Genomic DNA, 27300 nt, shown 5'->3' on the forward strand with positions numbered 1-27300 from the left:
ATTACACTAGCGCACATTAGCTCAACCGTCGCGAGGGTGGGACACCGATCTGTAGAGATCCTTAAGAGGTAAACTGGTGTCGACCAAATCTAGGCCTTGTATTCAGAATGTATTCAAGGTTTTCATAAGAGACTAGTTTGGTTGTGTGAGGTTTTAGGAAAATACTATGCTCTGATTTCTCAACACACAAGACTTTCCAATATGTTAAGTCTAATCGAAAAGGAATAAAAACAATTATAGTCCGATTACTATCGTGTGAATTCTCCAGTACAAGACACAAGTTTGACAGCTATTTGCACTGAGCAAAATTTCACTTGTGTCACCTTGCCATAATAGCTGATAGCCCTACTCCTCAGAGACCTCTGAGCCAAATACTTTACAGTACCATCATTTTGGGGCAAATCTATATTTTTTATTCGTTTAACATGGCTCCAGGATCCAGATCTGAAAATTCTATTGCGAAAATATTATAATGATATTTCTTCCAAGCCATGAATAATTCAAGGCTTATCTAGGTGATGCTTGTGGACACTGCCGGCCCATCTGGGTCTAACAAGATTTGATGATAGTGTGCTACACTCCAGAATACCCGTTTCCAGCCAGCCAGGCATCACTTTTTGCTAGATCCTTTGGAGAGAGGAGCTGTTTTGAATAATGGCCTGACCTATAAAAAAGGAAGGCACTATGCGGATTCCCAATTGTGCCGAAGATATGATCCCTGTACAAGTGTTACCCATAATTCAATACTCTAAACGACTGCATGCCACTTATCAAACAGTGTCTAGCACTGATTATAGTCAGGGGCATACTATAGGATGTCTGTTTAAGACACAATTTGTCTGCAAAACAACACGGAACATTACAAAAAAAATACCGTAATACTCACAAACGTTGTCGCTGGAATTAAATGTCACTGTTGAGTCCATTTTGTTTTTTCCAACATCCTACATTTATTAAAAAAGCAAACATTTTGTCCCATCTTTAACAAAACATCTTACAAAGAAAGAAAGGCTTACAAAACAACAGGCTGTATTCTAGCAGCATCCAAACGTTGGGCTTCCCAGAAATAACCCTTTATAAGTATATAGTATTTATATCTCATCTCTTGCCAACTATACAGACATTGCCAATAAGGAGCCATTAATTGTTTTAGTGCAGAAAGGATCAAAATACTCAATATTAAAATAAACAATTTGGAGGGTAAATTTAAATAAGAGTGTTAAATACAAGACACTTTCTCTAAAGTACTGTACAAAGAACATCAAACACACTTTGGCATTGAAAATACATAATTCGTACACTTGGTGGTACCTTATGTACCTGCAAGTGTTCAGGATCGACTGCATAAGAATACTTTTCTCTGTGGCAAAAACAAAAAGGTCATAAAATCATGGTAGACAGCATTAGTGAGAGTGGTGGACAAGGTGTGGGGTTGGAAAAAGATGAGGGACTACAACAACAGAAAAGACTACAGTATCCATACACCACTGGTTAAAGTCAGGCACGTTTTTGTTCCTGCAAAATAAACACTTCCAAGTAATCCAATACAACCGCAATTTCGACAACACCACAATCAGTGCTAACCATTAATAACAGTTTTGTGACTATCACCATATTTATTGCTAGGACAATTTAATTTTTTTGTTCAAAAGTGGAGTATTTACAAAACTTATACAAGAACCTTGTAACACCGTAGTTATTTCCTGGTTATTATATAATGCATTAAAAGTCAAGGTAAAGTTGAGTAAATGTATTTGGGTGAACTTCTTTTCATTGTTGTTTACTGAGGGAACCGATAAGTTTACACTTGCCTTATTCGACAAAAGAATATAGATTTCACATAAGTTACATTCATTTGTTTTTTTTAATTCACATGTTCCTTCCTATAACCAAATATCCAAAAAACATGAGATCTGAAGCATTCTTCCCTTTCTTTATTTTAACCTTCTATAAATGTATCTCTTTACCCTCCCCCGTCCCCTTGGTATATTTACACTAATTCATGTTGTTGTTTTGATTACAAAACAATGCTACTAGCATTAGCACGCTAACTCGCAACTTCTCGCACTCATGCGATGGCTATTCACTTTGAATCACTGTAGACATCGTCCCTCTTGACATGCCACTGGCTCAGGTAATGTGGAGTTAACGGTCATGTTGCAGTGTGTCAGTGTTTTTTTTGTTGTTGTTCAGGGCTTCTTGTTGTCGACCGAGTTTAGGAACCATTCGCTGAACCTCCTGAGCTGGCCGGCTGCCGTTTGGCTCTCCTCGTGCAGACGCATGTTGTCCTGACGCAAGTGCTGGACCTGCTCCTGCAACATGGCCTTGTCCTCTTGCTCCTGTGGAGAGGGAACACACACACACACAGGTTATTACGCAACCTGGCACGATGACATTGGCTATACATATGATCATCATTTGTCACAGTAGACAAGATTTGGCTTCATTGTGACATAATTGTCTGGTTGTACACTGGTTTTCTGAATGAGAATACAAAATATAACCAGATTACAAGCAACTGGTCTCTGTTATAGCCAGGTAAAGATGCATATTATATGACGACGTCACCACATCATGGGAAAGCAATCATATTCTTGCTGTTTATCTGGTCAGATAAAGACCTATTTTTCTGGTTGCTGAAAAAACTGACAAAACGTCCTTTTTACAATCAATATTCCACCTGACTATGACAACTGGTTTTCGCTGGGGTTGTATGATTTACAACATACACCAACAGAGAAGCATACATTTTAAAACAACAGCTAATTGTACAGACCATTTTAGTGTATCATGGTAGTATACTGATTCACGTGTTTACTTTCATCCAAAGGGATGTGCAGCTATCAGCTAAATGACCATGTTATTATTGTTATACATGCTAAGCGATTCACTGGACACATTGCTGATGTGCATCGGGGAGTTGACTATACCTTTCGCAGGTCGAACTGAAGCTGTCTGAGGATCTCTTCCAGTTGGATGACTTTGCCAGTGAGCAGAGCAGGAGAACCATCCCTATATAGAGATAGAGAGACAGGCTTTTTCATGTTTTGCGAGTCTATAGAGCAGTCTATAGAATTTGACCTCTTCGTTATGTCTGTCTTTATTGGTATATGCTTTTATATAGCATCAATTACACCACTCTTTGAAGTGGAGTATAACTACTGACAAAAAACGGTATTGTTTACTAGCTAACTTCAGGTGTGACCAGGTCACTGACTTAAAACATATTTAAGTGAATAGTGTTGTAGGTCCACACTCAAGGTCATTTATGTGAAGTGAAGGTCATTTATGAAAATGTTTACATTTTTACAATTAAGCACCTTACTGTGATTGTTTTAAATTAAAATAGTCAAACATAAACAAAAATAGCTTCTTAGCAAAGAGCCATTTTTCCAAGAAGGACTGCTAGGAGTGTCTGGGAGGGGTCTGAGTGGGGAGGAGAACATTGAAAACTAGCTGATATTGGCAGAGAGGTCTGGAACTCTTTCTTATTGGTCTATTAGCTCATTTGTGTTGACACCAGGCAGGCCAAAACTCCATCCCACCAAAACAGGCAGACATTTTAGGCAGTCTTTCAAAAAGCTCTTACACTAGAAAGGCATTATCATATTTTTCACAATTTCACAGTATTACTCCAACCACAATGTGATTTTTTTTTAACACACACACACACACACACACACACACACACACACACACACACACACACACACACACACACACACACACACACACACACACACACACACACACACACACACAGAGAGAAGGAAAAATCACATTTTTGACTACACTGGGCCTGTAATCAGATTTTTTTTATCATAAAAGTGATTCCTTTAGAGGAGGATGAACAATATTTCGGCATTCATGCTATTGTCAGTGCATTCAGTCAGTAAGTAGTGTTAAACATGCGCATATGTAAGACCTTCAATAACTAAATCCCTTCTCTACTAAGTCAAGCTCCTTTAACTGCCTGCCCCACCCAAAGGCGCAGTACACCTACCCTGCTTCCAGAGCGGCAGCCTCTGACGCAGCCACCCTCCGACTCAGCTCACGGGACAGCTCCATGGCCTGCTGGGCCTGCTCCACGTCCAACATGGAGCAGAGTGAACCCTGGTCCACTGCTAAAGAAAACACACACACACAATACTATTAAATCCGCAATAGGTAACTTTTTTTGGGGGGTGGGGGGTGGGTAGATCTGTTCTATGTGCTCTATTTCTATGCATCCCTTTCTTACGTTTCGTTTATTGCGACTGTTAGTTTTGCACACCAGCTTCAAATGGCTGAAAATACAGTGAACAAAAACATAAATGCAGCATTCAACAATTTCAAATATTTGACTGAGTTACATTTCATATAAGAAATCATTAGATTTTTTATTATTATTATTATTAGGTCCTAATCTATAGATTTCACAGACACAAAAAAAAGGCAGAGGCGTGGATCAGAAAACCAGTCAATATCTGGTGTGACCACCATTTGCCTCATGCAGTACGACACATCTCCTTCGCATAGAGTTAATCTGGCTGTTGATTGTGGCCTGTGGAATGTTGTCCCACCCCCTTCAATGGTTGCGTGAAGTTGCTGGATATTGCCGGGAACTGGAACACGTGGTCGTACACGTCGATCCCGAGCATCCCATACATGTCTGGTGAGTATGCAAGCCATGAAAGAACTGGGACATTTTCAGCTTCCAGGAATTGTGTACAGATGGTGGAGGATGAATGGCACGACAATGGGCCTCAGGATCTCGTAACAGTATCTCAGTGCATTCAATTGGCCATTGATAAAATGCTTTTGTGTTGGTTGTCCGTAGCTTATGCCTGCCCATACCATAACCCCACTGCCACCATGGGGCACTCTGTTCACAACGTTGATATCAGCAAACCGCTTGCCCACACAACGCCATACAAATGGTCTGCGGTTGTGAAGCTGGTTGGATTACCAAGTTCTCTAAAACGACGTTGGAGGCGGCTTATGGTAGAGAAATTAACATTCTATTCTCTGACAACAGCTCTGGTATACATTCCTGAAGTTAGCATGCCAATTGCATGGTCCCTCAAAACTTGAGACATCTGTGGCATTGTGTTGTGTAATTTTAGAGTGCCATTTTATTGACACCATCATAAGGATCTTCTTGATCCAAATCAGTCAGGTTTCAAGACTAGTCATTCAACTGAGACTGCTCTTCTCTGTATCACGGAGGCGCTCCGCACTGCTAAAGCTAACTCTCTCTCCTCTGCTCTCATCCTTCTAGACCTATCGGCTGCCTTCGATACTGTGAACCATCAGATCCTCCTCTCCACCCTCTCCGAGTTGGGCATGTCCGGCGCGGCCCACGCTTGGATTGCGTCCTACCTGACAGGTCGCTCCTACCAGGTGGCGTGGCGAGAATCTGTCTCCTCACCACGCGCTCTCACCACTGGTGTCCCCCAGGGCTCTGTTCTAGGCCCTCTCCTATTCTCGCTATACACCAAGTCACTTGGCTCTGTCATAACCTCACATGGTCTCTCCTATCATTGCTATGCAGACGACACACAATTAATCTTCTCCTTTCCCCCTTCTGATGACCAGGTGGCGAATCGCATCTCTGCATGTCTGGCAGACATATCAGTGTGGATGACGGATCACCACCTCAAGCTGAACCTCGGCAAGACGGTGTTCAACCTTCCCCTCCCGGGGAAGGACTGCCCGTTCCATGATCTCGCCATCACGGTTGACAACTCCATTGTGTCCTCCTCCCAGAGCGCTAAGAACCTTGGCGTGATCCTGGACAACACCCTGTCGTTCTCAACTAACATCAAGGCGGTGGCCCGTTCCTGTAGGTTCATGCTCTACAACATCCGCAGAGTACGACCCTGCCTCACACAGGAAGTGGCGCAGGTCCTAATCCAGGCACTTGTCATCTCCCGTCTGGATTACTGCAACTCGCTGTTGGCTGGGCTCCCTGCCTGTGCCATTAAACCCCTACAACTCATCCAGAACGCCGCAGCGTGTTCAACCTTCCCAAGTTCTCTCACGTCACCCCGCTCCTCCGCTCTCTCCACTGGCTTCCAGTTGAAGCTCGCATCCGCTACAAGACCATGGTGCTTGCCTACGGAGCTGTGAGGGGAACGGCACCTCAGTACCTCCAGGCTCTGATCAGGCCCTACACCCAAACAAGGGCACTGCGTTCATCCACCTCTGGCCTGCTCGCCTCCCTACCACTGAGGAAGTACAGTTCCCGCTCAGCCCAGTCAAAACTGTTCGCTGCTCTGGCCCCCCAATGGTGGAACAAACTCCCTCACGACGCCAGGACAGCGGAGTCAATCACCACCTTCCGGAGACACCTGAAACCCCACCTCTTTAAGGAATACCTAGGATAGGATAAAGTAATCCTTCTCACCCCCCCCCTTAAAAGATTTAGATGCACTATTGTAAAGTGGCTGTTCCACTGGATGTCATAAGGTGAATGCACCAATTTGTAATTCGCTCTGGATAAGAGCGTCTGCTAAATGACTTAAATGTAATGTAATGTAAAAATGTAATAAGGTGTACCTGTGTAATGATCATGCTGTTTAATCAGCTTCTTGATATGCCACACCTATCATGTGGATTTATTATCTTGGCAAATGAGAAATGCTCACTAACATGGATGTAAACACATCTTTGCACAAAATTTGAGAGAAATAAACTATTTGTCCATATGGAACATTTATTTCAGCTCATGAAACATGACTTTACATTTTTGTTTAGTGTAAAATGTTTTTGGTTATGGAATATACATTTCACAGCAGTTTAGATGGTACAATGATTCTCTACACTACCCTTGCTTGTTTTGTCACAAACTGAAATTTGTCAAATTATTAGAATTTTAGCAACCAGGAAATGGCGGAGAGATTTCTGCATAGCGTAGCTTTAAATACCATGACACACATCTCAACTTCAATAATGTTCTTAACTGCTGGGAAATGCCAGATTAGAAGAGGAGAGCAGTTTAATCAGGCGTTTTAGTGTAAGGCTGGAACAAAAGTTAACAGGAGAAAACATCACAACAGAAAAAGTGGTTGAGGTAACACTAGGCAGAGGCACAAGGCAGAGGCACTAGGCAGAGGCACTAGGCAGAGCCACTAGGCAGAGGCACAAGGCAGAGGCACTAGGCAGAGGCACAAGGCAGAGGCACTAGGCAGAGGCACAAGGCAGAGGCACTAGGCAGAGGCACAAGGCAGAGGCACAAGGCAGAGGCACAAGGCAGAGGCACAAGGCAGAGGCACAAGGCAGAGGCACAAGGCAGAGGCACAAGGCAGAGACACTAGGCAGAGGCACAAGGCAGAGGCACAAGGCAGAGGCACAAGGCAGAGGCACTAGGCAGAGGCACAAGGCAGAGGCACAAGGCAGAGGCACTAGGCAGAGGCACTAGGCAGAGGCACAAGGCAGAGGCACTAGGCAGAGGCACAAGGCAGAGGCACAAGGCAGAGGCACTAGGCAGAGGCACAAGGCAGAGGCACTAGGCAGCTAGAAGGTGGTGATAGATGTACAGTGGTAGTAGTAGCTGCTGTAGTGTTACAGAAATGCTTGTAAAAACCCTCATTTGATTTGGTTTCAACACTAAATAAAATTGTAGCAGTTGTGGAGGTCCCATAGCAGTAATAGCAAAAGCACCAACGGCAGTAAAGGTGAAAGAAGTTTTATTGCCAGTAACTAACTAGTGGTAGTAAAAGACAAGGAATTCCAGTGAAGAATAGAGTGCCTCACGGAGCAAAATGTCATGTCACCTAGTGAGTCTTTTGGACAGTCTTTATCACACAGACGACTGGTATCCTTGTCGAGCTCCAGACCTGAAAACAGGAGACAGCACATCCCTCAGATACAGTTCAGTTACCCACACTGTGTACAGTCAACTTTCAGTGCAAATTAACCTACAGTAGCACTTAAATGCTCCAAAAGCAATGTTCTAAGGAAAGGCACATTCTGGTGCAGCCCTTTTAAGCAGTCCAATCTTGCAACCATGAAGGTGGAGAGCGTGACTAATAGGGAGTGATGTAGAGTAGAATGGATCCTGTGGAGGTGCTATGGTTAGCTCCCATCCCTAAGCCTTTGTCAGAGTCTATCCTAAAAGCAACAATTATGGAGCTACTTTCTAATTTTTGCTATTTTATGCATATTCTTTTATACTGAACATTATCAGATCTTCAACAAAACCTAATATTAGATAAAGTTTTAAGATCTGATAACATTCAGTATCAACAATATGCAAAAATAGAGAAAATAAGTAAGGGGGAAAATACTTTTTCACAGCACTGTATTTACCACCTGGATCCACTCTCTCGGGGGGGTGAAGAGGGCACGAGCAGGCTGCGGGTTAAATATGAGAGCAAACTGGATTTCACACAGTTAAGGCCCCACTCACAGTATAATACACAGTGCCTTGGGACTGTATTCAGACCCTTTGACCGTTTCCACATTTTGTTACGTTACAGTCTTTTAAAATGGATTTTGAAAAATGTACAAAAACTCAGCAATCTACACACAATACCCCACAATGACAAAGTGAAAACAGGTTTAGACATTTTTTACAAATGTATACAAAATAAAAAAAAAACGGAAATACCTTATTTGCATAAGTATTTAGACTCTTTGCCATGAGACTCGAAATTGAGCTCATTTGCATCCCGTTTCCATTGATCATCCTTGAGATGTTTCTATAACTTGATTGGAGTCCACCTGTGGTAAATTCCATTGATTGGACATGATTTGGAAAGGCACACACCTGTCTATATAAGGTCCCACAGTTGACAGTGCATGGCAGAGAAAAAAAACAAGCCATGAGGTCGAAAGAATTATCCGTAGAGCTCCAAGACAGGATTGTTTCAAGGCACAGATCACGGGGAAGGATCCAACAAACATTTCTGCATCATTGAAGAACACAGTGGCCTCCATCATTCTTAAAATGGAAGAAGTTTGGAATCACCAAGACTATCCTTAGAGCTGGCCGCCCAGTCAAACTGAGCAATCGGGGGAAAAGGGCCTGGGTCTGACAAAGCTCTTCTGTGGAGATTGGAGAACCTTCCAGAAGGACAACCATCTCTGCAGTACTCCACCAATCAGGCCTTTACAGTAGAGTGGCCAGACGTAAGCCACTCCTCAGTTAAAGGCACATGATACCCCGAGTTTGCCAAAAGGCACCTAATGGACTCTCGGACCATGAGAAACAAGATTCTCTGGTCTGATGAAACCAAGATTGACCTCTTTGGCCTGAATGCCAAGCGTCACCTCTGGAAGAAACCTGGCACCATCCCTACGGTGAAGCATGGTGGTGGCTGCATCATGCTGTGGTGGTGTTTTTCAGCATCGGGGACTGGGAGACTAGTTGGGATCGAGGGAAAGATAAACGGAGCAAAGTACAGAGAGAGCCTTGATGAAAACCTGCTCCAGAGCACTCAGGACCTCAGACTGGGGCGAAGGTTCACCTTTCAACAGGACAATGACCCTATGCGCACAGCCAAGACAACACCGGAGTGGTTCCAGGACAAGTCTCTGCATGTCCTTGAGTGGCCCAGCCAGAGCCCGGACTTGAACCCGTTCAAATATCTCTGGAGAGACCTGAAAATAGCTGTGCAGCAACGCTCCCTATCCAACCTGACAGAGCTTGAGAGGATCTGCAGAGAAGAATGATAGAACCTCCCCAAATACAGATGTGACAAGATTGTAGCATTTTATCAAAGAAAACTCAAGGCTGTAACTGCTGCCAAAGGTGGTTCAACAACATACTGAGTAATGGGTCTGAATACTTATGTAAATGTGATTTAATTGTTTTTATTAATTATTTTAATAAATTTGCAAAAATGTCCAAACCTGCTTTTGCGTTGTCATTATGTGGTATTGTGTGTAGATTGATGAGGGGGAAAAAACTGTTTAATTAATGTTTATGCTGTAACCTAACAAAATGTGTAAAAAATCAAGGGGTCTGAATATTTTCCGAAGGCATTATAAGCCAGTGATTCTCAACTCCAGCTGTAAAGACCCACATGACTGCACATTTTTGTTCTAGCCCACAAAAACTAACACACTCGATTCAACTAGTCAACAACTCAAACAGCCCGTGGCTAAGTTGAATCAAGTGCATTAGCACTGGGCTAGAACAATAAAGCGCAGTCAGATGGGTTGTCGAGTGGAGAAACACTAGAAGCCAGTACCCTTCCTTAGTCACTGGCATGGCACAGCACACTATTGTTACCTTCCAGATAGAGAGCATAGGACAATTCTGGATAGGGAAGAAGACAAGAAAAAACAGACTAAGCTTGTGAGAAGTCAGAATAGCCTAGCAGATGTCCGAGTGGGCATCATATATCAATTTAGAAAGCCGGGGAAAATGAGGTTGAGGAAAGTGAGGTTAAGTTTCTTGCGAAAGGGCAGCACCAACCATCCCCCACCTGCATCTGTCTTCTCAATATGTGGATGGCGTTGAGAGGTGACGTGGATTTGGAATGTGGTATTTGATGACAGAAAGGAGGGAGAAGGGGAAAGGGATGGGAGCTGTTCTCGCTAAGATTATTCTCGCTAAGGAGGGAGAAGAGGGGAGAGAGAAAAAGGGAATTGCGAGAGAGGGGTAAAGAGCGAGAGGGAAGAGAGATGAAAGTGGTTCTCACTAAAGATAAGTGTCTCACCGAAGTTGCTTCTGAGAGCCAAGCGAGAGACTGAAGCTTTGAAAACCACCCATAATTACACGTCCCTCTTTCTTCCTTTTAACAATCACTCCGTTCTAATTGAGTCTGAACATTGACCGAAGTAAATCACAGGTGAAGTGATTGTCATAGTGGAAAACAAAGAACACAAAAGAGGGAAAGGGGGAAAGTAAAAGAGGGAGATCTAGAACAGAGCCAGGTATTCCTTTTCCTTAAAAAGACTAGCCTATAGTGAGTTGGAAACAACTAAAACATCCCATGACATTCTCTCTGTAATGTTCAATATGGAAGACAAACAGTCTAAGATAAATCTTGAGGTTAAGTTTATCGTTGATAAATATGAATCACAACTGAAGAATGAGACGCACAAGGAGAGAGGAATGTCTGTGTTGTGTCTGCTCTGCTGCACTCTTGACTGTGAACCATTTGTCCTGTTCTAGCATGCGTAGGTCTACGGTAACATAAATAATACTCGCTTGTTGCTACTAATGCTCACCCTGCCCTTTTCCCCCAGCATGCTAATGAGGGCTAGCATGCTAGAGTCTCTGCGCGCTTAGCAACACTGCCTTGAGAGCACACAGCGGGCGACACGAAACAAAACAAGCCAATTAAACGACACGGCATAATAACGCTAGGGTCAACACTACCACGACTCTCCAAGACAATGAGTTCCCCCTCTTTTCTCTGGTGTTGACTTCTACACAAATCGAAGGCTGCTGTGCAGCCCGATGCTAATCCATGTCCCCGGCCCCGCCCCTCGTTGCTCAGGGTGAAAAAAACGTGGTCAACGGGTCCAAACTATCCAGTCTATAAACATCTGTTGGTCATGAAGGAAGCAGGAGCCATTTGCAGGAAAAAACAACATTGTGAGTACATCACCCTGTAATTCCAGATGACCAGAAACACAGTTGGACGAGGTAGCGAGGCTATAATTACCAGAGAAAGTGTGCAAGCAAGAGGTGCAATTACGGCACGAATTGGCAAAATGGTTCCTTGCTGTGCGCTCCATTGTCATACAATGCTTCGTTTCTCAAGTCCCCAAATACTCTCTCTCTCCTTCCACTTCCTGCTAATTAGCACCTCGAGGTAGACACAGACAATGGGAGAGACTGAGGATTTTGACTGGGTCAAGATGATATTGGGGGTCAATTTGAATTCACGTCAAGTCGCTTCAGCAAATGAATTTGGCAGACTTGAATTGGATGACGGACATTGAAATCCCATCTGAACATTAAGAGAAAAGAAAAACAACTTTTATAATGGTCTTTTCGCACTTTAAATTTCACGCCAAATTAGATCCATAAAATTGACCAGAGTAGATTTGGACACCGAATAAAGGCCAGGAATTGTTGGCAGCAACTAATGGGGATCCATAATAAATACAAATACTGAGTGAACAAAAGGGTAAATGTAACAGTTCAAGCCCTGAAAGCCTGATGAGAACTGGGGACAAAAGATCTGACAGCCTTTGACAGTATGACACCTGACAGGAAGAACCTTGGTAGCAGCAAATGTTAAATCAGGCACCACTTACACCTAGCTAACATTTCTGCATTCCCAGAACATTTCTGCTAGGTAGGGAGATAACGTTTATGGTCGGTCAGGGGATAACCTTCCCCTAACCTTTGTTGGTCCAGCTTTTAAGTGCTTTAAGAAAGTCTGTCTAAAGGGATATTTTCATTTTGACATCGTCCAAACGTATCATTTCCCAACAAATGTGAAGATTCCCCTTCTGATGTTCTCACATCACCACCAAATGGGTACCTGACAAAAAAAAATCGATACTGTTCTAGGCCATGTTAATTGTTAGCTGGGTAAGCTTTTGGGAGCATCAAAAGGTCAAACAGTGAATAAGTACTCAGTTTTGTTTAATGATGATGATGAATCTAGACGTTGTCCTTACCTTCAAAAGCCCTTGCGGCATCAACAAGATGGGACCAGTCCAGGCCAGACACTGCTTCCGGGAGAGGCATCAGACCGCCATCAGCCATTTTGCAGCGGTCGGCCAGGGAGCTGTCAGAGAACCACAGCTCATCTGTAGAGATGAGACATTTCGGGTTTAGATAAGTGACTGACAAGCTCACCGATTTGGTTCTCTCTCCCTCTCCCTCTTTCCCACTCTCCCTTCTGTCTACCGATAATTAGACATCAGTGCTCATCCATTCTCCACTTGGAACACCTGCTCCTATATTAAGCCCAAACTGCCTGCAGATTTCCGAAGTCATTTCAGGGTTTTAGGTTTCAAAGTCAGTAAAAACACAAGTAGAGTTTAAATAAGATGATATCTTAACGAATGAAAGACAGGCACTTTCCACCAAAGCGTAAGACAAACATCACAGAGTTATCCATACGACTTGTATCACCTTAACAGACATTTTTAGAGACATCTGGAATTCCCCTTGAAGCAAATACAACTCAGCCTGTTCAATTTGCACCAAATTGACTGTGCGAGACAAACCCCCACCCAAAATGTAAAAAAAAAAAAAAGCTAAACAATTACACTCTCAAGGTGCACTTCTGCTTGGAAAACTGGCAAGAACATGGTTACTTTTTTAAAACTCAATGTCAGTCTGTTGAAAACTGATCAGAGGACGGAGACGAAGGGGGAGCTTCCCCCCGTCAGACAATTCACCTGCATCTAGGGGACATCCACAGGGGTCAGCTTTGGCGAACATACTCACACAAACCTTGGCATACAAATGTGTGCATAAAAACACACATAAGCACCTTAATCTCGCACACAGCTGGAGATTCATGATGCCGCCCCCCCCAATAGAGTTAAGGCGATCTGAATAAGACACAGCAATCACATATCCACACACACACAACCTACACCCTCCAAGGTGTTTCAACAAAGAACGCAAGGAGGACAGACAGTGGGTTAATATAGGGTTAATATCTTGCATACTCAATGAGCACATACTGGGATGTTTTTCCCAGTGGAAAATATCCAATATCTTGCTGTGTTTCTTATAGCAGAGTAAACTTTTTAAAATAGGTTTGCACAAGACAAATGGGAAATTGAAAGTGGCATATGCTGTAGCTATTACAATGGGTCTAGTTCAGCTTCAAGTTCAGCTTCAGACTGGCAAGGGCGTTTGCATTTAATTGACCACAATGAGCTCGCAGCTAGATATTTTTTATTTCTATGGCCTTAATTTAAAAATCAAAATGGCTGCCCTGCCACTTTGTTTACTATAAAGCTGAGGAATGAGTCTGGAGAAATATAAAAGTGGCTGTAAATATCACAGAGTAGGCCTTTAAGTGCCTTTAAATGTACTCCAGGGTTTCCCTAATATATAATAAAATGTAGGGCAAATGTGGTACTTTTACACCGACTATACAGTTTGGACATATTTAGATTTTCAGGTAAAAGGGGCCTTGACGGTATTAGCGGTATTAGCTGAATATGGTGAGTTCGAGCCGGGCTGGAAGAATATATATACATCCTGTAGCTCTCTAGGAGAAAGGTTGGCCATCCCTATTACCTCTCAAGCACAGATATAGATTAAAGTATACATTATCTGTTCTATTAGATTCTGTTTTCACAACTGACAAGACCTAGCTAGCGATAGACTACGCCACCCCTACCCTAAACGGGCAGACACTCACTCTTGTGTAGCGGCGCCCCATGGCTGTGGCCGAGGTTCACGCGAGGTGGCAGGGTGCTGTGGTGGGGCTCAGTGGGGGTGCTGAACAGGATATCGTTGGGCAGGGCCTGGTCCAGGAGAGAGCTCCGAGAGCTGACCAGGGACAGGTTTTTCCTGTAGCTGCTGCACAGGCTCTCGTCCGACAGGGTCCGGTACAGGGACCTCCGTGGGGACATGGTCAGGCCGCCAGGACCAGTCAGACTCTGTGGGAAGGGATGGAGAAAATGAGAGAGGGAAAAAGGGTGACCGAAAATCCTGAGACATTTTACATCTTGGAGGGCTGCACCACGGAAGGGGTGATTCAAGCTCCAACTGGTTGTGCTAAACTAGGAAAAAAACTGCCTGAATCTTCCACAAAATTGGCAAAACAGTAACTTCGGTCTACCACAGAACTTCGGTCTACCACAGTGCCAAAAATGAGAGCCGATAATTTCCCCTCAATTTTCTAACGCTAGCTTCCCTGCGCATAGTAGTTGGTATCAATGCAGGGCATCAGATAATAATGAAAGACTTGCATCTTCCATTTATTACAGGAGGGTATGTCAAGACTATTGACTATTAATTTGCTGGCAGCCATTTTCCTGTGATGTATTTTTCAATCAGTGAACAAAGAGGACTGAAGAGCAGCTTGCTAGCTCCCAGATCAATTCCATTTGTATCAACCCCTTCCCATTTTTCCTCCACCCTTGTTTCCTGGCCACATTGTCTTCTTCTAATTCCCCAAGAGCCTTTACATCAAGTGGTGTTTTTTTTCTGACGCTAGGCCGGTGGTATTGAACGGTAGATGTCTAAATTAACCTTTCGACAGGCGGAGGGAAGCTGTGCTAGAAAAAGGGTAGCCCAAGTCTGGCACCTTATAATCCCCCTTGGTTTTAATTTCAGTTCATTTGAAAACGGCGGCGGCCTTGATTTTTAATATCACAAGCAATCTGAATGGATTATGTCAAGCGGAGGAAGGAGCCGACTGAAGGAGGGAAGGAAATTGAAGCAAGACACTCATTGTCAGGGGAGGAAATGGCTAACACTACACTAGATAATGCTGTCAGCTCTATTTATTAAATTTCTATCTGCGACGTTCAAACATTTCCTTTAACTGAACACAGCCCAGACAGCATACGAATGAACCACAGAGTCAGAGTGAACCAAGTAGAGTGAACTAGTGAACCAAGTAGAGTGTGGAGAAAAACTAGCGGGAGCAGGGGCTCACCTTGCCACGCCCCCCCTCCCCAGGGGGACTGTCGGGCAGCATCATCTTCAGGAAGGCCTCTCTGGTCAGGCTGGGCTGGACCTGGCTGTCTGCACCCAGCATGGCCCGCAGCCTGCTCCCCAGGGGAGGATGGGGGATGCAATGGAGAGCGGGAGGGAGGGGAAGACAAAGAGGCGGAAGAGAGAAACGAGATCGAGATAGGGATGAGTGAAAAGGGGTTAAAATGAAGAACGATGGTAAGGTAGAGAATGTAACGAGACAGTGAGGGTAGAGAGAAAGTGGGGTGGAGAAAGGAGGGAAGAGAGAGATCGGGATGAGAAACGGGCAGAGAGAGGGTGTATATTGGGGGCAACAACAAAAAAAAAGGTAAGAGAGATGCATTAGAGACAAGCTTATCAGTTTCACTGAAACTTTCTTGTGAAAGCTATTGTACAAGGGTAGGTGGAAGGCAGCCTTTCCTGAACAAAGAACAGGTGTCTAAAACGCAGTGCACGACACCTGGAATCGGGGGTCATTTGCACACAAAGGTGCGGTCGAGGGGGCATAGTGACACGTGTGGGAGAGTAAGGACATTACTGAACAGTAAGACCGAAAACAGTAAGACATATATAGAAGCATGAAGCTATCAAAAGTAAGACGAGGCAGCACATTACAATGCTCTTTGGGAAGGACAAAATAATAAAACAAGGTCATAAGAAATAAGTATATTACCAGAACTACTGTAAAGGGTTATTGAAAGTTGAATATCAACACACACACACACACAAACAGTTTTACATTTTACAATGTCATTTCTTAGTGAATACAAAGTAAATAGTGGACTGTAAAATAAAGCATACGTAAGAGGTTTATTGAACCAAAGAGGGTTCCGTAACGCTAGTGTACCTGGATCTCAGTGTTAGAGTCTTTAGTAGGAAAGACAATGCGCCTTCCATTCCACTGATGTAGAAAACCCCAAGTGAAAAAAGGAGGGAAATAATGTACATTGAGATGTAAACAAAAGCTGTATACATGGCTGATATGCAAGCATATTGCTGTCAAAAGTCTTATGCTATATGGTCATACCTCAAATAACATTGGCCTTATAAAGCAGACTATGTTATAAACCTGTTACTTTTGTGTTAATTGTTTCTGTACAGGGGTAAGTACACTAACTACTTGTTCTTGCATACATAGTCCAAACTAATTACATACAGTGGGGCAAAAATGTATTTAGTCAGCCTTATTACTTATTTTCCACCACAATTTGCAAATAAATTCATTAAAAATACTACAATGTGATTTTCTGGATTTTCTTTTCTCACCTTTTTCTGTCATAGTTGAAGTTTACCTACGATGAAAATTACAGGCCTCTCTCATCTTTTTAAGTGGGAGAACTTGCACAATTGGTGGCTGACTAAATACTTTTTTGCCCCACTGTAATAGCTACCTTGGAATAAGGCCAATGTAAAGTGGTGATAAAAATACTGCTCTACTCTTAACCTCCACCAATCATAAACATTACAATGAAACCTGTCATGATATAATATAACAACAAAAGAATGACAACTATCCACAAATGCTATTTCTACACTATATATACAAAAGTATGTGCTCACTCACCATTTTAAATGAGTGGATTCGGCTATTTCAGCCACAGTTGTTGCTGACAGGTGTATAAAAATGTAGCACACAACCATGCAATCTCCATAGACAAATATTGGCAGTAGAATGGCTGAAGAGCCATTTACTGAAGAGCTCAGTAACTTTCATCATAGGATGAATTTCTTCCCTGCTAGAGCTGCCCCGGGCAACTGTAAGTGCTGTTATTGTGAAGTGGAAACGTCTAGGAGCAACATCGGCTCAGCCGAAGTGGTAGGCCACACAAGCTCACAGAAGGGGACCCCCGAGTGCTGAAACCTTGGTTGCAACACTCACTACCGAGCTCCAAACTGCCTCTGGATGAAACATCAGCACAAGAACGGTTTGTCTGGAGCTTCATAAAATGGGTTTCCATGGCAAAGCAGACGCACACAAGCCTAAGATCACCATGCACAATGCAAAGCGTCGGGAGGAGTGGTGTAAAGCTCACTGCCGTTGGACTCTGCAGCAGTGGAAATGCTTTCTCTGGAATGATGACTCACCCTTCACCGATGGACGTGGAATATCTTTCCTTCTTAATGCGTTTGAGACAAATCAGTTGTGTTGTGACAAGGTAGGGGTGGGTATACAGAAGATGGCCCTATTTGGTAAAATACCAAATCCATATTATGGAAAGAACAGCTCAAATAAGCAAAGAGAAACGACAGTCCATCATTGCTTTAAGACATGAAGGTCAGTCAATGAGGAACATTTCAAGAACTTCGAAAGTTTCTTCAAGTGCCATCGCAAAAACCATCAAGCGCTATGATGAAACTGGCTCTCATGAGGACCGCCACAGGAAAGGAAGACCCAGAGTTCCCTCTGCTGCAGAGGATAAATTCATTACAGTTAATTCCATAAATTAACTTTCAACAAGGCACACCTGTTAATTGAAACTCATTCCAGGTGACTACCTCTTGAAGTGCAAAGCTGTAATCAAGGTGTAGGGTGGCTACCTTGAAGAATCTTACATTTAAAATATATATTTTGATTTGTTTAACACTTTTTTGGTTATTACATGATTCCATATGTGTTATGTCATAGTTTTGATGTCTTAGCTATTATTCTACAATGTAGAAAATAGTCAAAATAAAGAAAAAACTTTCACAATTTAAAAAAATGGGTATTAGAAATTATGCAGACAATTACATTGATGGAAGCTATGCTCGCAGGGCGCCAGTTGGGGAAACATGTTCTAGATGAATCATGCTTCACCATTTAGCAGTCTGACGGACCAATCTGGGTTTGGTAGATGCCAGGACAACGCTACCTGCCCCAATGCATAGAGCCAGCTATAATGTTTGTGGAGGCGGAATTATGGTCTGGGGCTGTTTTTCATGGTTCGGAAGCAAGTCCCAGCAGCAATGTTCCAACATCTAGTGGAAAGCCTTCCCGGAAGAGTGGAGGCTGTTATAGCAGCAAAGGGGGGACCAACTCCATATTAACGCCCATGATTTTGGAATGAGATGTTCGACGAGCAGGTCTCCACATTCCTTTTTTCATGTAGTGTAGCTGCAGCAATCCAAACTTGTTTGGTATTATCTATGTGCAGTCCCATCTAAACTTATATATGTTTATTTTGGGGGCTCTTTGCACACTACGAAGACTGTTTTGTGAACTGAAAATATCAGAAAAGGTTGCACTAGCCAATGGACACTTGACACTAGCTAAATGAGAGACCGTACTCGAGAACACTGCTTCAACTCCTACTTATCAATAAGATGGGACATGTGTCAAGAGGATTCTGTCAGAGCATCAAGTAATAGAGGTTACTTTTAATATGGCTGTCCCCTTTGATCAGAACCTGCCTAAAATGGGGGCCTTTGGTTAGTATGGCTTGCCACCTTTTCAACAGGACCAAAGCAGGCAGTTTGTCAGCTCGCCATCTTTTTTTCCAGTTCAGTTAACTTAACCAAGAAAGACTATCAACCTGGCCAAAGGTTAGCAGGAAAGTACTAGTAAAGTTGACACGCGTACGCACTTGTGGCTTCTTTATTAAAATAGGACGATGGGGTTTATTTCAACGGGTTACGTAGTCGAGGCTGAAAACGTGTCAGTCTGGCAGGGAGAAAAATTATGTTTGGCACTGGCAACTATTATGATGCTGTAGAGCATATTGACAGTGCTCTAGGAGCAAATTACATGTCCAAGTAAGAATTACAACCCCACAAAACACTGCTTATTTTCTCACCCGTAGTCTTTTGGCCTGCCCAGATCCTCCATTGGAGAGCCATCCACGGCTTTCTTCCAGCCAATCAGATACTCTTTGCCTGGTGATTGGCGGGCGTGGATGGGATCATTAAGCCCCGCCCCTGTCACCGTGCTGCCGGAGGAGACTATGTAGACTTTGGAGGAGTCGACCGAGGTGGAGGTCTTAGGACCACGTTCCGAGGGGCTGCCTGAGTGCCGCGAGCCACTAGGAAAACCGAGACAGAAACATGTGATCACAGTTGTTCAATTACGTAAAATATGAGTGGCTACTAAAAATCCAAGGTTTGGGATCAGTCCATTTTATATCAGAAAAGTCAGGGGATAATCAGGAGGGATACTTATGCCTCCTGAACTGAACTGACCCAAACCCTGCTACCCATATCAGTGGTTCTCCTCACGATGGGCTCTGTGTGGTTCTCGGGGCAGGTTTTGATCCTAACTCCTATGACTCCACTAGCCTACTTCAGCAGAATTCATGCCAACCCTGCGTATGCGGACAACATAGTGATCCGAATTGGGGCATGATGACACTGCACTGTTGCCGCTGGCAGTGAAGGGCAAATGTGTCACACCTCATTAAATGCTGCATTGTGCCCACTGCGGGGGGAGGCAGGATCCTGCCATGGCCACAGTGAGCCTGCCACAACATGGCAGACCGGTCGTCAACCTTTTAGCATAATCTTGTTCCCAGACACTTTCACCCCAAATGCACAAAGAGTCTGGTGGACCAACGCGTCAAACTTAGACCTTGTTAGCCAATATAGAGAGCCTGGAGAAACTCCCAGAGCAGGCATTGGTTTAAATAGGCTTAATCTACCAACCAATCATCTCCCAGAACGCTTTCCCCTTCACTATCCCCCATATGCTAGCACACCACAAGCACAGAGCCACACCTCGCAGTCAGGTGTTTCGCTAAAATTCAATTACAAATACTTTACTCAGTAGAGCACTCCCATAGAATTCTATGGCCACTCCCATTAAGGCCAATTTAGAGTGGTTGATATCCCAGGATTATATAGGCTGGGCACAATAGCCAGAGGACGAGGTTACTTTTATTCCGGTAGGAAACTGCACTTTGGCTCATCCAGTCTGACTTAAAAAGGAGAACCTGATGTCACCTCTCAGCCTGGCACAGCAGGAAAATGAAGACTATATCTGGTCTACCTGACCCCAAAATGGAGGTACTGGTGTCACCTCTCAGCCTGGCCCAGCATGAAAATGAAGACTATATCTGGTCTACCTGACCCCAAAATGGAGGTACTGGTGTCACCTCTCAGCCTGGCACAGCAGGAAACTGCAGAGTTAGGCAGGAAACTGTCTACACCGTTTCATTCTGTCTGATCCAAAAATGAAGGACATGAACTGATGGAAAGGTAACCAGGCTACTGTGCACAAACTTGGAGAGGACGTGCGAGAATAATGGATTGGGAATCTGTTGGGGAGATTGTGATGATGACGACGGTGGTTTCTGCTTAGTCGCTGGCTAAGTAGGTTAGCTGGCTACTTTAGCTGCGTCATTATCGATGTGATATCGATGTGATGTGCCCAGTGTCTATGTGAATTAATAAAACAATCTATTGTGTAGGCACAGCAATGACCTATTTAGCCTTACTCACAGTAATGGACTGGCCATCTGGAGCACACGAAATGGCTAACACTAGAGAATCATGTCAGCTCTATTTATTACATTTATATCTGCAATGTTCCAAACATTTCCTTTCACTGAACACAGCATACGAATGAACCAGAGAGTCAGAGTGATGGTGAACCAAGGAGTCTGGAGAAAAACTATAAGGAGCAGGGGCTCCCGTTCACGAGAAGTTGAGCTATCTAGCAAGAGAAGTCCACCCAGGAAAACTCCCAAATCAACATGAAAAAGTAACACCACCACACAAAAGAAACGCAAAAGGTAGGGCCGGAAAGTTAGGGGACAGCGCCAATGCTAACATCAACGTGCATGTAAGCCCATTCCGAGGAGGATGCCACAGCCCCGGGTCATTGCCTAGCAGAAGAAGACAGCGACAGCATAGTTGACGATTGTGAGCCTTGCAACAGCAAAAGTCAGTGCAGCCGAAGCGCTAGGCAAATGGGGATCCAGGGCAGGGAGGGAGAAATGGGTAACACAACATCAATATTGGGAAAACTAACTAGGCTAACTAACTATGCCAGCAACATGATACCAGCCAGACCGTTTCTTGATTAATGTACATGCCAGCAATAGTAATTTCAAACCCTATTCCTCAACCTTTGTTGAATAGGAACAACAACATATGATTTCAATTTGTATCATATTTTTATTATGTACTTGAGCTTGTGTCTTTAAAAGTGAGTACAGCTCGGCAATTTATAACTATTTTTTTATCAGAAATGTGCGATCTTTATCTTTCTTGGAGTATGCGGCATTACTAGCTATTGTTTTTGGCACTCATGATAAATAATTACTTTTGGGAATGTATATTTAGGCAGAATTCTACATTTTTACATTACATTCAACAGGTTCATGTTTGTTTGAAGCTCTACAATTGACATTAGTCAAATAAAATCTAACTTTATTGGTCACATACACATATTTAGCAGATGTTATTGCGGGTGTAGTGAAATGCTTGAAAAGGCAGCCTTTGACACAGCACAGCTGCCTTTTATTTATACATTTTATGATGATTAATTCTGACTAAACCTATTCTATTCTATTCTAGGCTTCAGATGACGGGATGTTGTTCAATCATGACAATTTCAGTATGTGTTCTGTAGAACTCCTTTAACAGCGTGTTCTGTAGCACTCTCAAAATAGTACTGCATTAGTGTACAATAGCTGTGATGCAGCTAGGTGGTGGTATTAGGGGCTGGTGTGTGTACGTGTGTGCGTAGGCGGTGGAGTATCCGAGGACTGGTTGTGGTGGGGCAGTCTGCATCAAAGTCCAGGGCCGTTTTTTTGTCCTAGTCCGTCCCTGCCTACTCATCATGATAATGTGTCATGTGTACATGCCTAGAGCAAAAATAACTCACATCCAATAATGACAGACACTGAAAACATGGGCAGTTTGACCTCACATTACTTAGCCTGATGATGTGTTTGAGCATTGCCTGTGGTTGAATTGGAATGAAAAAGGTACCAGTACTGATTTACATTTTCCAGTACCAGGTTTAGAGTGAATATTCTACAAGAGGTGGCGATGATCAAGCAGAATAACATGTCAGATGCTGGTACTGCGTATCGGTGAGTCGTTGTCAACAATTCAAGCGCTGGTCATTGGTCAGATAAAAAGGATCCATTCAGCCTCTTGGTGTATGGTGATGTTGCCCCTAGACACTGATCATGGGTCAGTTTGGCAGTTTCCCCACTAATGGATTGGGAGAGTGGAAGCTGATACTAGATCTGTCCTTTGGGGAACTTTATTTTGGAGCTACACCTTACCTGGACATGGAGGAAATCTCACTCAGGTCGCCCAGGCTCCCGTCCGTTACGTGCCCAGCCGAAGTGGCCTGGGTGCTATAGCCTTGTGACGTCAACCCTCCTTCCGGCGTCCCCGCTCCATGGTAACCCCCCGCCCCGTGGTACTCCAGCACCCACTGTTCCCCTCGGGCATTCTGGGGGACTGGCCGGCCAGCCGAGGCCCCCGGTACACCACCTCCGCCGCAGCCGGGTAGAGGGGGAGGTGGCGGGGGCATGCAAGGTGCCGTGTCGATGCCGCTGTCGGTAGACGCGCCCTTGATGTAGATGAGACCCAGGGCATCGGGGTCCATGGGGTCACCAGAGCCAAAGCGCTTGTCGTCGCTGCTGCCGCTGGAGGCATTGCTGGAGAGCGTGTTGCTGCTGGAGTGGCTGGAGCCAGACTGGGGGAAGAGATGGCGATCAAAACACAACAACAGTTAGTGGTTAGCAGCATTCATTTGTGTCTGAAAATTAGCGGTTATATCCTTGCTTCGTCCATTCTTGTTTTCTCAGTTCCTCTGAAAGAGCATTGGAGTAAAGGATCCAAGACCTCGCCCTCCGACCTCCAATGGCCTTTGAGAGGAATTGAGGAAACAAGGATTCGGCAGCTAGTATACATAGGCTGTGTGTCCTTACACCACAATTCAATCAAATCTTAGATAAAATCGGAAAAACACATTGTGGGTTTATTCACTGGTTCAGAATGTATTATGAAATTGGGGCCCTGGAAATGTTTGGTACAATTTACTATTGTAATTACTCATTGTTACAATGTATTTACAGCAGTAAATTACTCCACTCCTAACCCTAATCTAATCCACCAAGTCGTGTGGGAAAATGACCAACATACCACTTCACAGGCCTTTTAGTGTAACAAAACTGCATTTCAGTTAAAACATAATTTTCTTGTTGCTAGACTATATGTGGTTTGGACTTTAAACCATTCACATTTTGATTTAATAGAGCTATCCAGCCAATGAGCTTCCTACTCCTGTTAAGAGAGCTATATTCATAGCCGACTTGGGTCCCATTTCAACTACACCATAGTAAAATAAATAATTCCTGAAGCTGCAATTAATTGAAAATCCCATAAACCAAGCCATTCCAAATGGGTTAGGAGGGCATATGAAACTTTAATGCGCTCTGCATAGGGAGACAAGTACATTCTACCCCTCTTTCTGTTTATCCAGGGCCAATTGTTGGGAAGCTTCCTCATTTGTAGTAACACTAGTGAAAAATAAATAACGCACATGAATCGATATTCACCATGCGTCGCCATTACTTGCAATACACTTTTACAGTTTGGGGCCGTATGGGTAACCAAGCCGTTCTCTACTGCCAGGTGTGACCCTAAAGATCAGATGACTATACGTACGGTATCATGACCCATCTGTCTAGGGTGTCGTGTTGCGGTCCAAACCGAAGACCATGCATGTTGCTCGTAGGGGATAAGGTGGTCTGCGAGCGGCTACCCTGCCTAGTGGTTAGAGCGCTGGACTAGTAACCGGAAGGTTGCAAGTTCAAACCCCCGAGCTGACAAGGTACAAATCTGTCATTCTGCCCCTGAACAGGCAGTTAACCCACTGTTCCTAGGCCGTCATTGAAAATAAGAATTTGTTCTTAACTGACTTGCCTGGTTAAATAAAGGTAAAATAAAAAAATAAAAAGGTCTACCAAAGCCTTTATCGACTGACGGGACTCCTATGGGATACGTTCACCAAATGGCCATGATGTTCTGTCATTGGATGACATCAATGCTTTCATATGAAACATTTGATTGGTTAAGGTATTCCTTTGTTTATTTAAAGGGTCTTACAACTAACTGATTTTGTCCTGAAAAAAAGTGTTACAAGACACAATTTCCATTGATGCTCAAATGTAGGCATATGTATTGCATGAGATGACATAGACGCAACAACAAACTAACCCAAATCCAGCATGACAAGAAAAAAGCGTTACAGTGTAAAATTACATTTAATCTGGCAACCCTCAATAAACAGTAAGATAACTCATTCCAAGTATGAGAACTCACATGTTGGTATTTATTGGGGGAGTCCTTTGCTCCTGGTCTCGGCTGGCTTCTCTCCCTCATGTTCAGAATCTTTGTGGAGGGATGGTGCCACTTGGCCTCTGCAAAAGAGGAATAAGACCATTTGTGAATTATGAATTTTTTTAGATATAATTTTCTCATTAAAATACTTGTGGAGCAATTTCTACAATACTGTCCACCAGAGTTGATGTCAGGAAATATTATATATTCACTAGGAACCAAACAGATTGAAGTGGGGAGGGACTACCTGAATGCGCCCAATAAGAAACGCCTGTTTTCCTTTCCCTAGTTGCCATTACTGGCATTTTTTCAATGCAGTTCGTGAAATGCCAAAACATGAATTGGAATGGCAGTTATTTGGTCATTCTATTTTGTGTTATAGGCTATGAAAGCACATTTGTCATTTGTTGACATCACAACATGACACATTTGGTAACACTTAATGTGAATGACAATCGTGAATCTATAAGAATGACAGTTAATATTGCTTTCTGTTTTGTCTGTCTCCAGCTGACCAATTCGCTAAAGTGCATTTCTACTGACAGGCAAGTGAGTCTCTTTCATAGCACAGTTGATAATGATGATGAAAATGATATTGGTAAAACATGATGCTTATGATGGTGCTGGTGATGAAGAAGAGTAACTCATACCTGCAGATCTGGTCCTCTCCAGCTTGGGCTCCCTCTCTCTCCGGCCCTCTCCCTCCTTGTCGCTCGGCTGGTCCAGGAGCAGTGCAGGGGACTGGCATCTACAGGTGCACGAAAGAAGGATATGACAAAGCTAGCGGTATCAGCAAACTGGTTTAAATCTTCAAAAGTGGGAGGAAATATGTGACGTCTTTGCTGAACATTCTAACCATGAAGACCATCACTGACGCACAGGTCAGCCATTTTGTATTTGCCCAAACAAACTCAGTTAACTGAACCCGCACCTGAATGATCCAATGTAGAGCTGCCAGTTCTTATTAAAAGGGTTGGCAACCCTTGTCCTGGAGTGACGTAGGAACTTCAAATGTTTTTGATTTAACCGACCTGGATGACCAGGTGTTTTGCATTTAGACAATCATTTAACTGACCATTTTACCTCAGTTGGTCAGGTGTGGTACCTAATCGGAGAAAAATCCTGCAGCACTCCAAGAACAGGGTTGCCTACCCATGCCTTACCTAATCACAACTGTATCAACTTTCAATGCAATAATTTTGTCAAATGAGAACCGGTGTCCTAAACTCAGGCCTCAAAGAGAAAAGAGAATGCTAACCAGAATATCATGGCTCCCAAACATTACAATTGAGAAAATGTGTTCAAATTATAGTCTTCTCCCACAGCATCCTCAATGCTTTGCCATTGCTTTAGAACCTTTTAAGTGCATTGTAATACTTATCAACCCCACTTCCTGCTTTTCACACCACTGGCCATTGTTTCACTGTTTCTCACCACTTGGCTAGTCGCACTGAGCTATTTCAAACCTTTCCCTTGGTGTGTAACAGTATCCGTTAAGCTGCGGCCGCCCAGACACATTTCCACAACGGATGTTGTGGGGATATTGAAGGAATGCCTTACAATCTGAGAGCCAGGGTCCGGCTGGGGCCTCTGGCCTGGCGACTATAACCTGGTCTGGACTGCCGAAGGTCAAGGAATGGGGGTCCTGGAAGAACCAGGATGGGGAGGTAGTAATGGTATCATTTTGTAGAGGAGGAGGAGATGGCCTATCATATGACACAACTGGTCCCACTACATATACTGAATGTATGGGTCACTGTATTGAATATATACACTATGCTGAATAAATGGGCCGATGTACTGAATATAAACACTATACTGATGCTTCTGGCATTGTTTGGTCTTTGGTGTTTTAGGCTGGGTATCTGTACTTTGTGACACCAGCTGAGGGATAAAGGGCTTTTAAAATAAATGTGATTGAATTTGATTGATTCATATACAGTATGAGTCACTGTGAATACTGAACAGTTATGAAAATGGCTGGATAAAAATGCTAAATGACCATACTATTATTATAGTCCTCTTTCTCTATAGATTATGTGCCATCTACCGTATGCCCAGGAGGGAATAGTCTGGTTTAAAGGAGTAGAAATATGGATTGAACTTTCGATGTAAATATATAGCCTGTAGCATTATTCATATGAATTTTATTATTCATATGAATTGTGCATTATTCTGTGTTTCTATATATTATGTACTTTGTCTTTTTAAGCACATGACCAAATTAATTTCCCCCTGTTGGGATAATGAAGTTGATCTAATCTAGGAGCAAAGAAAAGCACCTAATTGCATTTTATTAGATGACAGCCATCTCTCCCATTTATTTGTGCTCGGGGTCTGTAGACTTCTCCCAATGCTCATAGCTGTAGGCCTATCTGTAACCGGGACACACAGCAGATGCCATCAAATATGGACTTGATTATATTGAGAAACGTAAACATCGAATAAACTTTGATTTTGGA

The 27300-nt window shown here is 43.4% G+C and overlaps 1 protein-coding gene across 5 annotated transcripts in view; it reads right to left on the reverse strand.

Annotated features, from left to right (window-relative positions):
- Window positions 1-927: 927 nt before the first annotated feature.
- The window catches only part of LOC118365737 (signal-induced proliferation-associated 1-like protein 2), a 110687-nt gene continuing 84314 nt past the window's right edge, over window positions 928-27300 (reverse strand). The window contains exons 12-23 of one of the 5 annotated variants that reach the window (XM_052490180.1): window positions 25489-25586; window positions 24821-24918; window positions 22771-23189; window positions 19336-19560; window positions 15525-15636; window positions 14280-14520; window positions 12571-12702; window positions 10220-10246; window positions 7758-7820; window positions 4004-4121; window positions 2931-3012; window positions 928-2339 (exon numbers count right to left, since the gene is read on the reverse strand). In XM_052490180.1, the coding sequence (XP_052346140.1) occupies window positions 2190-2339; window positions 2931-3012; window positions 4004-4121; window positions 7758-7820; window positions 10220-10246; window positions 12571-12702; window positions 14280-14520; window positions 15525-15636; window positions 19336-19560; window positions 22771-23189; window positions 24821-24918; window positions 25489-25586 (1765 nt within the window). In that variant the 3' untranslated portion in view covers window positions 928-2189. Of the gene's footprint in view, window positions 2340-2930; window positions 3013-4003; window positions 4125-7757; window positions 7821-10219; window positions 10247-12570; window positions 12703-14279; window positions 14521-15524; window positions 15637-19335; window positions 19561-22770; window positions 23190-24820; window positions 24919-25488; window positions 25587-27300 lie in introns of all 5 variants that reach the window. The other 4 variants (XM_052490179.1, XM_052490183.1, XM_052490182.1 and 1 more) reach the window with 4 other exon arrangements.

Source organism: Oncorhynchus keta, chromosome 32 (assembly GCF_023373465.1).
Source record: "Oncorhynchus keta strain PuntledgeMale-10-30-2019 chromosome 32, Oket_V2, whole genome shotgun sequence".
Classification (NCBI taxonomy): Eukaryota; Metazoa; Chordata; class Actinopteri; order Salmoniformes; family Salmonidae; genus Oncorhynchus; species Oncorhynchus keta.